This window comes from Eremothecium sinecaudum, chromosome II (genome assembly GCF_001548555.1).
Source record: "Eremothecium sinecaudum strain ATCC 58844 chromosome II, complete sequence".
Lineage (NCBI taxonomy): Eukaryota > Fungi > Ascomycota > Saccharomycetes > Saccharomycetales > Saccharomycetaceae > Eremothecium > Eremothecium sinecaudum.
The window spans coordinates 777,203-791,110 of NC_030893.1; the positions used below are offsets into that span (position 1 = coordinate 777,203).

Below are 13,908 nucleotides of genomic sequence, written 5' to 3' on the forward strand. Positions count from 1 at the left end.
ATGAGTACCTCAGTGTAGCCGGTTTTGTTGTCGCAGATTCAAATAGACACCTCGTAGAAACAGCAGCTAGAAAGAAACGTCGGATCAGATCTGTATGGTAGGATAAAGGTCAACAAACCCTGGATAAATGGATTAACTCACGTTAAGAAACCTTCAATATTAGCACGTGATCATTGGGCTTGTTCAACCTATGCGATAGTAATTTAATATACCTAAACCCGTTTATACTATAAAATATATTAAGCTATTTAACACCAGTTTAAAGAAATTGTTTTCTATGCATTAGCTATCTCAGAAGTTTCTTAGTTTTACGTTTTCGTTCCAAAAGTGTACTAATAAATTCGCAATTCCCAATTATTATAATCACGTGCTAGTTTATGGCCAGCAGAATGTGTCACCTAGAACGGAGCGCAATCTGGATATTGGTGATCTTAGATGCCCAATATACACATAAGATCTCATCGGCAGCCACTTCAAAGCGATACCATAGGCATTCCTTTGTCTTAAAGGTAAGACAGATATACCTTGTATTATAAAAAAATTTGGAGGTAATAATGACGGCAACTCACCAAACTTCCGAGAACGAGAATACGTCTGCAGTCGTTTACCAGTACATCACTGATGATGGGTTCATGGTTCCCCGTTTTAATCTCAACCTTTACCAACTAGCTCCATACCTTGATCATGATTGGTTAGATCAGGGAAGAGGTGAACTAATGAAACTAATAAATACATTAAAGGGCCAGTTGACGCAGGAAATATACTCACTGATAAAGACTAATATGCTAACCACGCAATCACTCTTAAATTGCTGTGATAAGGTTACAGTCGCAACTGTAGAAAATAAATATGTTCTATTACAACGGCGTTATTCTGTTGAGAATGGTTGCGTTGTAGATCATAAGCGAGAAGATTTGCCCGTTGTAGAACCTGATAATGTATTTGATACAATTATTGCGGCACATTTGATTAATGACCATCTTCCATGGCGAAAGATTCACCACCATATAAAGAAACTATTTGCTAATATTACTCGTGATTTTACAAATCTTGCAGTCCTATACTGTTCACATTGTAACTCGGACCGCAATATAAAACGGTTTTTACGTTACAAACACTATAATATCAACGAGAAGATAATGCCTTTGGAGCGGTGTCATATTGAAGTCTTTGCACCTTTTAACGACGATGGTACGGAAAAGATTGAAGGCAAATATAGCCATGTACTTTACTGTAGAGATTATCACTCGAGATTTGTGTGGATGTTGCCCTTGGAGGGCATTACCTTACGTGACCTGGTACCCGCAGTTACTACTTTGCTTTGTACTATGATCAGGATACCAATATTTATAGAAACTGCTACACTTGACAGGCAAGATATGTTTGACCTTTTAGAACATATAGCTAAAAAATATAAGTTGAAGATTGGTCTTGGAATAAATAGTGGGACTGACTTTCAAAGAAATGGGGTAACCAGAGCAAAAAGCCTTTTTGCTGAATATAAAGACGAATGTAAAGACGATTGGAACATCTGTTTGAGGCTGATTATAAATCGGTTAAATCAGGTTTATTCTGATAGAGCAAGAGGTATTCCAAGTGATTTACTATGTAATCAAGTCTCAAATATTGCTCAAAGATTCAAACTTAAACAACGTAAAATCATTGATGAGCTGTTTGCCGATAACGTTGTACAATTTAAAGAAGGAGGTGGAATGATATATCTAGAGACCCAAAATAGTATTCCAATCGATGATAACATGGAATCCGAGAATGAAGCTTCCTCATCGAGTGCCACTGTTGGACGAATTGATTATACGCTCCAGGAAAAAAGAAAATTCCATGAAGCTGATGCAAAGGCCGATAATGAAGCTACAAGGGAATCGATCAAAAAGAGAAACAAGAATAACGATGAGAATAAAGCTGCTTCTCCAACCGAACAGTACGATGACTTAACGTTGTCCTCTCCACCACGTGAGACTATAAACGGTGTGAATTATGAAGCTTCACAACTGCAAGGGCCTGGAAGCTCATTTTTGAAGAATGTTTCTGTAGAAAGAGAACTCAAACATGACGAGTCTTTAGTAGATTTGTAATAGGTGTTAACTGTAGCTCTAATATCTTAACAGGAAAACAGACTTACTGAAATTGCATGAAACGTCGACCATAGATTGCATTATGTTTGAATATAGAGTCATTAATCAAATACTGGTTTGTAAAATAAAGAATATTTAGGTTTGCTACTAATCGCGGTATTCATCATAGAATTCCTTGTGGAATTGCCTCCAACTTTCTATCCATTCAGTGCCAGGAGCCAAGAATGTAGTACGCAGATGGTATGTACCAGCAGCTTGGCCAAAACCCGAGCCCGGAACAGTACAGATCCCTGTGCGCTCAAGTAGTCTCTTACAATAGAACTCATCAGGCTCCATATTCTGTTTTAATGCAACATCAATCGCTTTTGAAGGCAGAATCAATTTGGGAAATAAATACATTGCACCTTGTGGTTTTTGACATTCCAAACCTTCAAGCTCATTAAAGGTTCTCCATAAGAGATCAGCACGCTCTTCTAATTGTTTATGAATGGCTGCGCGTTGCTGTTCATGCTGTTGATAAGACTCGTCACCTGGATTTGGAGGTGAGGACATCAGGCCGACTAGGGCTTGACCAGTTACGACTGGACATAACGATATGGAAGCTAATTTCACAAATACTTGTAAAATTTCATCCCGGAACCCAATGAGTTCCATATAACCACCCCTCTGCCCACATTCACCCAATAAGCCTTTTGAGGTAGAATTTAGAGATGCTAATTGAACATTGTCGAAGACACCTGGATACCGCTTTTGCAATGAAAGGAGAACTTTTCTGGAGGAGTGGAATTGTGCTCCTTCAAAGACGTTTTCTTGGTAAACCTCATCGGCGATAACAACGATTCCATATCTAGCTGCAATAACGAAGATTTCTTCCAATGCTTCTACCGATAAAATGGCCCCAGTGGGATTTCCTGGGTTAATTATAACCATACAGGTTGGCTTAATATCGCTACGAATTGATTCCAAAACAATACGTTCAATTTCTTTAGGATCTGTTGACCATCCTTGTTCCTCTTTTAGATAGTAAGGTATAGCTCGGGCATTATTCAGGCTTAAAGTTGCAGTGTAAAGCGGATACTGAGGAATAGGTATTAATGTGCCAGTCTTGGGTCCCTTACTGAATACAGATAAAATACGAGATGCTGCTGCTGAAGCACCAGCCGTTAAAAATACATTTTCAGGATCCGCATTTTTAGCACCATCCCTAGCGGTAATGAACTCGGCCACTCGTTGTCTAAATCCCAGCACACCTTTCGAAGCAGAATAAGCACCTACGCTATTTCCAGCCTCCTTAAGCATGACACGGGCTCTTTTAATGGCATCAGGCTTGAAATACTTCGAAAGTTCTTTTGGTGGCACACCTAGAAGGTCTGGATTTTGAAGTAACGAAAGGACCTGTCTGAAAAATGTCAAAGGCTTTTGATCAAGCTGCTGAGGATTTCCAATGTTTGCACCTATAATTTTCTTGAACGGTAAGCTCCCTGGTTTTTCTTCTAGCTGCTCTTGTAGTTCTTCTGCCCGCATTGGAATTTTACCACGAACTGCATACTTCGCTTTTAACACATTTTCATTTAGATCATCTAAAGTGAACGAGTCCGCAGGCTCAAAGCCAACGTTTAGTCCATTCGTTGAAATTCGACGTAAAATCAACTGGCATCCGCTTTGTAGCCCATTTAGCGTTACTGGGCATCCACTGTTTCTCCGGAGCATAATAAATACTTACTGTTATGAAGAAAATAACAAACCAATTAACTAATAGAGATATCAGTTAATTTATACTACCTGACCCGCACCAAATATCTCTGAAAAAATACTCCCTTTGCTCCAGCTGCCAACAATAAACTTCAATTAATGTCGAATATAAACAGAGACCGTTGCTAAAAAATTTTCCCGCAGTATTTTCTGAAGGGGTAAAAACAATAGATAGTTGTTCAGTGTCATATGAATTTTCGACCTTCTTAAACGCAAAATCGCTACTGCTACCTACCAGTACTACGTCATTATGTAGGTGAAACCTCAATTTGGTACGCTCTTCAAACGTAACTAAATGAGTAAGTCATTTTACGGTAACGTTAATATTTATGGAATATCATCCCCACTGGGTCGCATTTAAAATGCTTGTACTTGTACGTTAAATCGTGAATAACACGACATCAGGCAAAAATCACGTGATGTCATATGCACGTGATACAGTGTCAGAAATTAGAGACGGCCTAAAAGTTGAAGGGCATCATTTAGAATGTTGATTTTCAACCTACGTCAAGTAGCATTAATAGAGTTTAGTAAGTTACCGCACGATGAGCGGTGTTATTGAACTACGTAGCATTGCTCAGAATGCCCCATGATCTATATGAGATTCTGGGCGTAACTCGAGACGCAACTGCGCAAGAGATCAAAAAATCATATAGACAACTAGCTCTGAAGTATCATCCAGACAAAATTGCAGATGATCTTTTACGGGAAGCATCGGAAGCGACATTTAAGGAGGTGTCTGCAGCATATGAGATACTCTCAGATGAACAGAAGCGAGCAGAATATGATGAGTTTGGTACCATGGATGGTGGGATGTTTAGTTCTGGATTTGAAGATGATTACGGCACTGAAGACGACTTCATGAACTTTTTTAGGTATGGGGCTGGACGTCATGGAGGATTCGCGGATACTAGGAGTAGCGCAAAACAAGACCATTGGCCTAAACGTACGAAAGATAGTTATGTGCCATTAAAACTTTCTACAAAACAGTTATATCTTGGGAGAACATTCCAGTTTCAGGCTAAGAGAAAGGTTCTATGTCCGCGATGCGCTGGAAGCGGGCTACGGAAACGCGCTGCGCAACGTGCAGCCATACGATGTGAAGATTGTGATGGCCAAGGATTTAAAGAGAGAATATTTAGAATTGGTGCGGGACTAATTTCGCGTGAACGGGTAGAATGCAAGCGGTGTGAAGGGCGGGGTAGCTATGTTCCGAAATCAGCAAGCGACAAATGTAAGAAGTGTAACGGATATTGCACTGTGCCGGAGCAATCACAACTCAGTGTGTATGTCCCTCGAGGCTCACGTCATGGTGATAAGATCAGACTTCATGGTAAGTCTGACATGGAACCTGGTATGGAAACGGGAGATATAGTATTTCAAATTGAGGAGCAAACCGATAATGACGTGGGATTAGAACGCAGGGGAACTGACCTTTATTGCTCCATGAGGATTTCGCTAGCCGAGGCATTGACGGGATTTTCAAAATTTATTACCCGTACTTTTGATGAAAGAGTGCTACGTGTAACGATTCCAATGGGAAAGGTATTACGTCCCGGAAATTACTTAAAGTTTTCAAATGAAGGATGGCCTATTGATGATGGCGCGACATTTGGCGATCTCTACGTTAAAGTAGATATTGAATTTCCTAATGACGATTGGTTTAACGAAAAATCCGAAGTAGAGAGTATCCGCAATATTTTGCCGGGCCTAAAATCGGAACGCAAATCCACCTCACAATTTAACACTGATCCCGCAAATACCGAAGACCAGCTTTCATATACCATTTTTGAAGGTAGCTCCATGCTTCCTAGTTATTTTTCTGAAGCAGAACAGGACCGCTTCCAAAATGAACAGCAAGGAGCTAACGACAGCGGTACCGAGTGCCCCATCCAATAGTTATTTCAAACATCCGTTTAATAATCTGTTGTCATTTAAGCTATTATAGTCAACTTCCCTTTTTCCCCCTTTCCATGGCTATATGCATCTTTATATAGATATTTACAATTATATATCCTGTACATATTTCTGTATATGTGTCAATCCAACAAGGATTGCATCTCCTTTGAGTTTAAGCCCTCGCCCACTTCGAAATCAAATTCGAACTTGGCATCTGCATCTTCTGAATCTTTATTTCCATCCTTTATTACGCTATTGCTAGCTAAATTGTGCAACTTACGGGGCATGATCTCGTCTTCTAGGGAGGGCGATCCTTCGATGGTTCCAAAGTCTAGCGAAATTGCCTCGTCCTCATCCTCACTACTCTCATTATCGCTTGTGTCACCTGCAAGCCTTATGAATGGTGAGTTATATGTGGCTAACTTGGTAATTGAGTCATCCTTAAATTCCTCATAACCGTTTGGAATATGACGAAGTTCAGGAATTTTCTTTGATGTAGTTTCAATTTGAGGTATATCTTCTTCCGAGTCCTCGTCACAAGATGAGTGCAATTTTATAAGTTTTCGCAACCCACCTTCCGCTAGTAAACCACTAGATTCAACTTCTTCATTCTCCTGGTCAACATTAGAGATAAGTCTGCTCTTCAATTTCACCGCCAATGGGTTAACGTCGTCATCCTCCGATTCTACACCATCACTGGCATCCTTCAGTACCAATGATTTTGTCTTCGTTAGATTCTGATAGGGAATTCCAAGAACACTACCATATTTCTTGAGCTTGCTTTCGGGTATATTATGGCAGAAATTCTTTGATGGAGGTTTCTTTGACGCGTTTTGTGTATTACCAGTAATTTGACATTTTAAATGTTTTTGCTTTACATTATACCCACGTTGGGAACGATTTTTATCTTTAGCTGCCAATGGTAACCTACTACTTCTAGGAATGAGATTTGATGTCACCTTTTTTAACTGATGCACTGGAGTCCTTGGATTTAGGGAACTTGAGGTGGATGTCGATGCAACAAGATTCTCGTTGTTATCCTGATTGTTCATGATAATAATTACGTGCCAGCCTAAATATCACGAGCGCAGATACTCAAATATAGTAGGCTATTCCCTTTGTTGCCTTTTCTGTTAGGGATAATATAACGGTTGTGTTTTTGTTTACCTTTAGTATTCTTTCACTTTGTATTTTTTTGCACTGCAGTAATCTTTCTAATTCATCTCCATTCATCACGAAGCCAATGAAAACTGAAAAGTGAACAGTGACAGTATTATCTACTTCACATTAGAGTCCCACGATCCCTAGCTTATGGGATAAAAAGAAATGTAACATGAACATATTTATAAACAGAATACTTGATAAATTACCGGTGCATACTCACACAAAAGATGTAATCGCCAAGGAGCTCAATAATATAAAACGAGGGCAGTTGCCGTTACTCCAAGACCCTATAAATGATTATTTCTTAACTGGAAGTAAAAAACACTTAGAAAGACTTATTTTCAATATTTATTTTCGAATTTCAAACCAAGTACCGCAACACATTCGTCTCTTTTCTATACATAGAAAGGAGCTACAACTTTTCTGGCCTTACGAAACACACAGATCGCTATTTCAATATAATAACCCAAAACGCGATAGCCTTAGGTCCCAGCTAGATAGGGGTAAACTAGATGTACTGAAAAATATTGAATACAAACGCCACTGTTGGATGATGCCTACAAGCTGCACAACCCCAAAGCAAGACATAGAAGGTTTCGAATTCAAGGTCCCAGGATCTTTTGATAAATTACGTTTACAGGAATCCGAAAGAAATGAATTGCTGGATCTAATATTTCGACAAAGCACATTTATCGCAAGAAATCCAGTTCTTCTAAGCGGCAAAAAACGGCAAAACCCTATAGTAGAAATTCCCATGAGCCCAATGGGAGAAGATCTCTCAGAAGCTAGAATAAAAAACCTGTTTAATAAGAAGACCTTAAACGTTCTCTACGATTTGCGTGATGAGTTTCCAGCAATCTGCGATGAAAATGAGCAGTTGCTGTTATCTATTATCAATCATGGTGATACAAACCGTAATTTGAGGCGATTATATCAAAGAGCATGTTTTAGGTCATACACTTTCGATCCCAAAACTAAAGATTTTAAGTTAAGTCAGCTATGTAAAATACTTTAGAATTAAGTTGGAGGGTTGATGGAGTGGGAGGAGATTATGTAATTTAAAAATTTGTGAGATATGGGACACAGAACATCGATGAAAATTTCATTCATAGAGTTTTACGTGTGTAAGAAGACACTTAAACTTCACCACTAGTTGTCCCTCCTGAGAATATATCAAAGTCCTGCTTGTACTTTATTGCGGGTCTCCAAAATACAAATATGCTGTCCCTTATAGGTAGAAACTCCCTTCAGTGGTCTTCCAAAAGGACTATAACTTCCATAGTTTCATCTTTCTCTCCGATCTCATCATTACCACAACCTGGCTCAAGTAATTTAACTTTTAGGCCATCTGCATTTGCTTCAATTGGCGTACCAGTGGTTTCTACACTATTGGGTTTTACTCAAAGACGGTGGAAGAGTAGAGGTAACACATTTCAGCCTAGCACTCTAAAGCGCAAGAGGAGAGTAGGGTTTTTGGCTAGAGCCCGAAGTAGAACCGGTCAAAATATACTGAAGAGGAGAAGAGACAAGGGCAGGTGGTACCTAACTTACTGATGGTTTTCTGGGTTAGACCATCTCACTACGAAATCTGTATATACCAAAAAGTTAGATTACAACACAAATTATCTATCACTAGAAAATTCAAATTCGCTGACTATGTACAATTTTAAAAGAATACTATTTACTTAAAGTCGATCACGCATCCTGGCCCGTGTACAGTGGTTATTGTGGTTTTGCCCAGTATACTTGACTTCCTTGTTGCTTGAGTAGACACTGCTTTCTTGAAAGCCTGTTGAACACTGAGGATGTTTTCCAAGATTTCTTTGTCCGAAAAGCTGGCATTACCAATTGCCAAACTGATACAGTTACCACGTTGCCTAAATGGCACCATGTTCTTATTCTGAGTTAATAATTCGGTAAGATCGGTGGCAACAGTACCCTTTTTGGCAGATGGAAGTAAACCACGAGGTCCCAATGTCCGACCTAGTTTAGATGAAAGTTGTTGAAGGATATCTGGCGTAGCAAACGCCGCATCAAAGTTTATAGGTCTGACACCATTTTTAATGTCCTCAATTAATTCAACTCCACCTACGACTTCACAATTAAATTGCTCACGAGCAATCTTAGCTTGTGCTTCATCTGTTGTGAAAACTGCTAAACTGGTCTCTTTTATAGAATGTGGAAAATTTACTTTGCCTGATAGTAATGCGGAACCGCGGTCACCTACTACAATAGTCGTCAAAGTTATGGTTTGCTGCCTTAAAGGGTAACCAACTTCTGCGGCACGCAAAAATCTCAATGCCTGTGATATTGGCATATATAGCGGATGTTGAGTAGCAGGAGTTTTCGCAAGTTTAACTCTTCTTATCGCTTTGCGCAATTCTCGCCTCTTCAGTTGATCTTTTGTCAACTTTGTGGCGGTAGCAGTATCTGCTGCAAATTTCGTGACAGAAGCATGAAAGCTTCTATGAAAGGGAATATTAGTTACGGATCGACAGAACATATGAACAGCTATCAGGATTTTGATTGAATTTGTCGACTATTTAATAATATGCCAATCGTAGATTGTATTTTGTTAAATTTTTAAATACTTAAAATGTTCGTCAAACATGATAGTTGACATATGCATCGCCGAAAGCAAATGGTCATGGGTTGACCATATGGGAGCTTTGTCCTTACTATTAGTTTATTAAGATGCTATAATTATTTTTTCTTTTTAGCTGACTTGACAAGGTTGCTGAAATCTATATATTTATTAGGAATACCTTTTTCATTTAAAATTTCCATTACAGTTGAACCATGAGGCCCTTGTACTTGAACTTCCTGGGTCTTCGGCGGTTGCACCGTTTCTCCAATGGTGGTAGAGCCACTGCAACGCTTTCTTAGTGCATATGCTAGTTTTTCTGCATCAACTCCGTAAAATTCAAAATTGAAGACTCTCGTAACAATCTTTTTATGTATCTTTGTTTCAGTAATAACAGAAATTTTTGGAATTCTGTTTTTAAATGGTTTGGAAGATAGTGGTGAACCGTCCTTATAAACGATTGAGTATTCGTTGAAGCTGTTCTTTACAACTGCATCTACTATATTTGACCTTGATAAGGACCTAGAAAGGCTTGGAGTGACAGTTTTATAAACTAACGGAAACAACGTATCGTTTAATAGAACACTAGTTTTATTACCGGGATCAACCAAATTGCAATTTGCAATGTACTTGTTAAGCAACTCCCTAACTTCATGTAATTGAAACAAATCATTGGGGGCGATACCTACTTGTTCTAGAAATTGCTTTGTGTTACTTTTTGGTTGGAAATAGGAAACAACCTCAATCGTTTTTTCTGGGTTGGTGGCTTTCGATGAAGCTGACTTGCCAGCATTTTTTTGGGCAACAGTTCGGTAGGGCTCAAATGTTTTTAACTCATGTTTATCCTTGTGGATTGATACAACTTTAAGGTTCTCAGCCTTACCCTTTAACTTAATGAATCCTTCAGTTTCAAAATGCTTTAGAAACTTCGATGCTTTCGCCCAAGAGGACCTCTTCAAAGTCACTAGATCGGGTGATATTGGAGGTAAGTTTTTCATAACATGACTGGAAATAAAAGTAGATGATGGTATTGGAAGCGTTAGACTGCTGTCTGCAGTAAGCGTATAGTACATAGCTCTCGTTAGAAAGTGGTCAATATCCTCGGTATTGAGTTCTACGTCAAATTTATTTGAATTGGAAACATCAGTTCCCCCTTTTTCTTGAACTATCTCTCCCTCATTGGCACTATCTCCGTCTTGTATACAATCCAAAACAGCAACATTTTCACAATTACGAGTAACACTGAGTTCATTAGGTGGATCAAAATTAATCTTAAATACTTGAGATATACCATCATCGATAGTGTGATATATCTTTACAGCAACACCATTAGTACCAATAACTTTTGTTATTCCTTCCAAATCCATCTCACACTCACCAACAGCTTTAATAACTCCTGGGTGATTACTACTAGCGACTCCAACCAAAGCTCCCTTTATACATGAAGGTGGAAAAGGTGGAATAGTACCAGGCAGCATCAGATCCGCACCATTTTTTAGCTTGCTAATAACATGTTCATGTGTATAGATAATTGGTATTAAGTTAGGATCCTTCCAACATGTATAAACAGTAGGATAAAGCCTAACAGAATGTTTCGTTTTAAAAAATATTGGAGTGTTGTCCTCATCTGCATATACCGTACCTACCGAGGTTTGCGTTTTAATTGTAGTTTGTTTAATGACGCTTGTGGGTAATTGATAATTATTCTTAGCAGTCTGTTCTTTAACATTGTTTTGTAGCCTCTTCCTCTCTGAATTCTTCAGATTGCTCAATGATCCAATCTCTGGAACCTTCTTAAACATCAGGCAGATTATCTTCCTCTCATGTTGAACCTCTATTCAGTCGTTGCTGAATTTCTAGGAAAACTTTGTGGAAAAGAACTGAAATTATTGGACCTGGCGGAATACAGAGATCAACATACAGGATAAATAACCTATATAGCTTTAGATGACTCAGTGGAAGGTTAAATTAACCAACCAGTGGGATGGTAAGGTTGAACCATTTTGGAATGATAGACTATCCTTATGGGGTGTTCATGAAAAGGGAAGTATTAGTATATTAAGGTATATTGATGGACGCAATATTGGAGCTATTCCGCTACGATTGAAACCTAAAGAGGAATTGCTCACATGCAAATGGGAACCTGATGATGGCGATTTATTTGCCGTGGCTTTAAAATCTGGTTCTATTAGGATTTATAAAGGACGACAAGACGTTGAAGGTAGTAATGAACTCGATGGCGCTGATATTGTTGGCACTATCGTCTTGGGAAGAGAAAATTGGTTCACTATGGAACAATTTGTATGGAATCGGATAAAATGGACCTCTAACGAACCGTTTAAGGGTGACTTCGATTGCGTAATATCAAATTGGCTACCTAAGTTGACAGAGATGAACATTAGCCCTCAGGGCAAGCTTACGTGTTCTCCTCTGGAGTGCGAAGGCCCTGAGTGGAATATTGGGCTTTCTGAAAATGAGTCAAATATGTTTTTAACGTATGATAATTCTACAAGGAAAGTTGTGCTTTCCATAGATGGGACGTTTAACTTCAGATATGGTGAAAAGAATAAGTTCCCAAGCAAAATAACGAAGATTCTTCCTGGAAACAAAAGTAACTACGTATTTTTGAATGACGAAGACTGGCAATTACAGACGATAAAGTTGGAGTTCACAGAGTCGCATCAGATGCATGAGTTGATGAAATCGTGTTCCCAAGTCCAATTCTTGATTAAATACATTAAGGAAAACCATAAAGTTATTGCTTTAAAGCTAATGGAACCTCATGCAAATTTTATCCAGGGATTATTTCCAGATGAGCAGGTATCGAACCTCTTAAGAGCCATTAAGGACGTTTTTTATTTTGGACACTCTGATGAGAAAAGCATAGAAAGTTGGTTGATGCTGAAAGTTGGCCGACATGGCATCAACGTTTGGAAACAAAGAAATCATCTATTTTGGTCAAGTACACAAGGTTTCTTAGTTACATGTATGATACCCGCATGCGAACGGTTGGTAGTTGCTGTTAAAAGATTACAGGGTTTAATAAAAAGCTTGAAACTTACTGTATTCAGTCTTGATGATGATGAATACTTAGCTACTACGGAGGTGCAAGAGTTGTTAGACATGTCTCTTGAAGTACTAAAGGAATTTGTTGCTAAGGTAGAACATTTTCACATAGGGGAAAAGATGTCACTAGATGGATTGACATGGATAGAATATATAATGGAGCATATGTTACATACTGAGGATGAAACTAGCAATAGCAATGGCCAGGATGGACTTTCTGCAGAAGATAACGAAGTGACAGAAAACTACCCAAGGGATCATTATTCGATACAGCTTTTTTTACAGGAATATATCATTCCATCTCAAACTTATAACTGGATTAAGGCATCCTTCCCTTCTAAGCTCGAAGCCCTTGCTCGTCAGTTTGATCTTGTACAAAAGAATTACACCGCCAAGTGGATTAAAAAATTAATAAGGGTTGCAGGGCCAATCCGAAAACTTAAAAGCATTGTCGGGTACCGTTTAGAAGATGCTATTGTTCTAGGTGATTCGATCTACATGATCTGTTCTAAAAGTAATGACAAGAGTTCTTCTGGCCAGGATCAAGCGCAGGGCAATGAGCAGAAGGAAGCAGATCAAAGTATAGATAACGAAACGTTAAAAGACGTCATTTTCACTCTATTCCAGTACGATACATCAACTAGAGAATTAACAAAACAAGAGATCCCTTCACCGAATCCTTTTTCATGTATAACATGCATTAAGTTTGTCCCTGGAGAGGCGACTCGGTTTCTAGTTTTGGCAGACGATGGAGAAATATGGAAATATTCTGCAGCCTATTCTGTTATAACTGGTGTTAAAAACTCAAACCGTATCACCATCTGTAAAGATCCAAATATCATCATGGAACCGTTAGATCTTGAAGTAACCAAGAAAAATAGGGCTATCAATAATAAGTTTGTTGTTCATTCAGAGATGGCTGTATCCATCTTGTATCCTGCTAGTGAAGTCTCAGGTCCTCGTTGTCGACTAGCCGTGCAAACGATATAATCAAGTTTCCTGTCACGTGCTGTTTTTCTTTTATCTTCTCCAGTAACTTACGTACGTTATTCAATGACTCCGCAACGTACGGATAAAAGAACGTTCACGTTATATAATCGTGGCGTAACATATGAAACTCGATATTTTGGCACAGCAACAAATACACTTTCTAGGTTGCTAACACTAATTAGGTACCTTTGTACCTTCGAATTGGGCTTATGCAAAGGTACATGTAAGCTATTATGGGAAGTGTTATTTTCATAATCACCTCGTGATATAGTTTAGATCTACATGCTTTTAATATGGAGCTATTATTCATAGATATGATGGGCAATCAATGGCCTTCGGCTTACTTTAGAATTGTGCAAT

The 13,908-nt window shown here is 38.7% G+C and overlaps 9 protein-coding genes across 9 annotated transcripts; 5 read left to right on the plus strand and 4 right to left on the minus strand.

Moving 5' to 3' along the window:
- Window positions 1–554: 554 nt before the first annotated feature.
- Window positions 555–2,093, plus strand: FOB1 (replication fork barrier binding protein FOB1; the record flags this gene model as incomplete). Its single annotated transcript, XM_018130425.1, has 1 exon — window positions 555–2,093. One exon carries the CDS (start codon window positions 555–557, stop codon window positions 2,091–2,093), a length of 1,539 nt encoding a protein of 512 aa, XP_017985914.1.
- Window positions 2,094–2,240: 147 nt separating this feature from the next.
- Window positions 2,241–3,803, minus strand: AW171_hschr2447 (HBR018Cp; the record flags this gene model as incomplete). The annotated part of the gene is made up of 1 exon (XM_018130426.1): window positions 2,241–3,803. The coding sequence occupies one exon, from the start codon at window positions 3,801–3,803 to the stop codon at window positions 2,241–2,243; it is 1,563 nt and encodes a 520-aa protein (XP_017985915.1).
- Window positions 3,804–4,427: 624 nt separating this feature from the next.
- Window positions 4,428–5,744, plus strand: XDJ1 (Xdj1p; the record flags this gene model as incomplete). Its single annotated transcript, XM_018130427.1, has 1 exon — window positions 4,428–5,744. The coding sequence occupies one exon, from the start codon at window positions 4,428–4,430 to the stop codon at window positions 5,742–5,744; it is 1,317 nt and encodes a 438-aa protein (XP_017985916.1).
- Window positions 5,745–5,884: 140 nt separating this feature from the next.
- Window positions 5,885–6,796, minus strand: PDS1 (securin; the record flags this gene model as incomplete). The annotated part of the gene is made up of 1 exon (XM_018130428.1): window positions 5,885–6,796. The coding sequence occupies one exon, from the start codon at window positions 6,794–6,796 to the stop codon at window positions 5,885–5,887; it is 912 nt and encodes a 303-aa protein (XP_017985917.1).
- Window positions 6,797–7,077: 281 nt separating this feature from the next.
- GEP5 (Gep5p) lies at window positions 7,078–7,923 on the plus strand (the record flags this gene model as incomplete). Its single annotated transcript, XM_018130429.1, has 1 exon — window positions 7,078–7,923. One exon carries the CDS (start codon window positions 7,078–7,080, stop codon window positions 7,921–7,923), a length of 846 nt encoding a protein of 281 aa, XP_017985918.1.
- A 203-nt stretch (window positions 7,924–8,126) lies between these two features.
- MRX14 (mitochondrial 54S ribosomal protein bL34m) lies at window positions 8,127–8,462 on the plus strand (the record flags this gene model as incomplete). Its single annotated transcript, XM_018130430.1, has 1 exon — window positions 8,127–8,462. The coding sequence occupies one exon, from the start codon at window positions 8,127–8,129 to the stop codon at window positions 8,460–8,462; it is 336 nt and encodes a 111-aa protein (XP_017985919.1).
- Window positions 8,463–8,589: 127 nt separating this feature from the next.
- Window positions 8,590–9,411, minus strand: MRPL1 (mitochondrial 54S ribosomal protein uL1m; the record flags this gene model as incomplete). The annotated part of the gene is made up of 1 exon (XM_018130431.1): window positions 8,590–9,411. One exon carries the CDS (start codon window positions 9,409–9,411, stop codon window positions 8,590–8,592), a length of 822 nt encoding a protein of 273 aa, XP_017985920.1.
- Window positions 9,412–9,611: 200 nt separating this feature from the next.
- TMA64 (Tma64p) lies at window positions 9,612–11,294 on the minus strand (the record flags this gene model as incomplete). The annotated part of the gene is made up of 1 exon (XM_018130432.1): window positions 9,612–11,294. One exon carries the CDS (start codon window positions 11,292–11,294, stop codon window positions 9,612–9,614), a length of 1,683 nt encoding a protein of 560 aa, XP_017985921.1.
- A 145-nt stretch (window positions 11,295–11,439) lies between these two features.
- On the plus strand, window positions 11,440–13,548 carry APC4 (anaphase promoting complex subunit 4; the record flags this gene model as incomplete). Its single annotated transcript, XM_018130433.1, has 1 exon — window positions 11,440–13,548. The coding sequence occupies one exon, from the start codon at window positions 11,440–11,442 to the stop codon at window positions 13,546–13,548; it is 2,109 nt and encodes a 702-aa protein (XP_017985922.1).
- Between the last annotated feature and the right edge of the window lie 360 nt (window positions 13,549–13,908).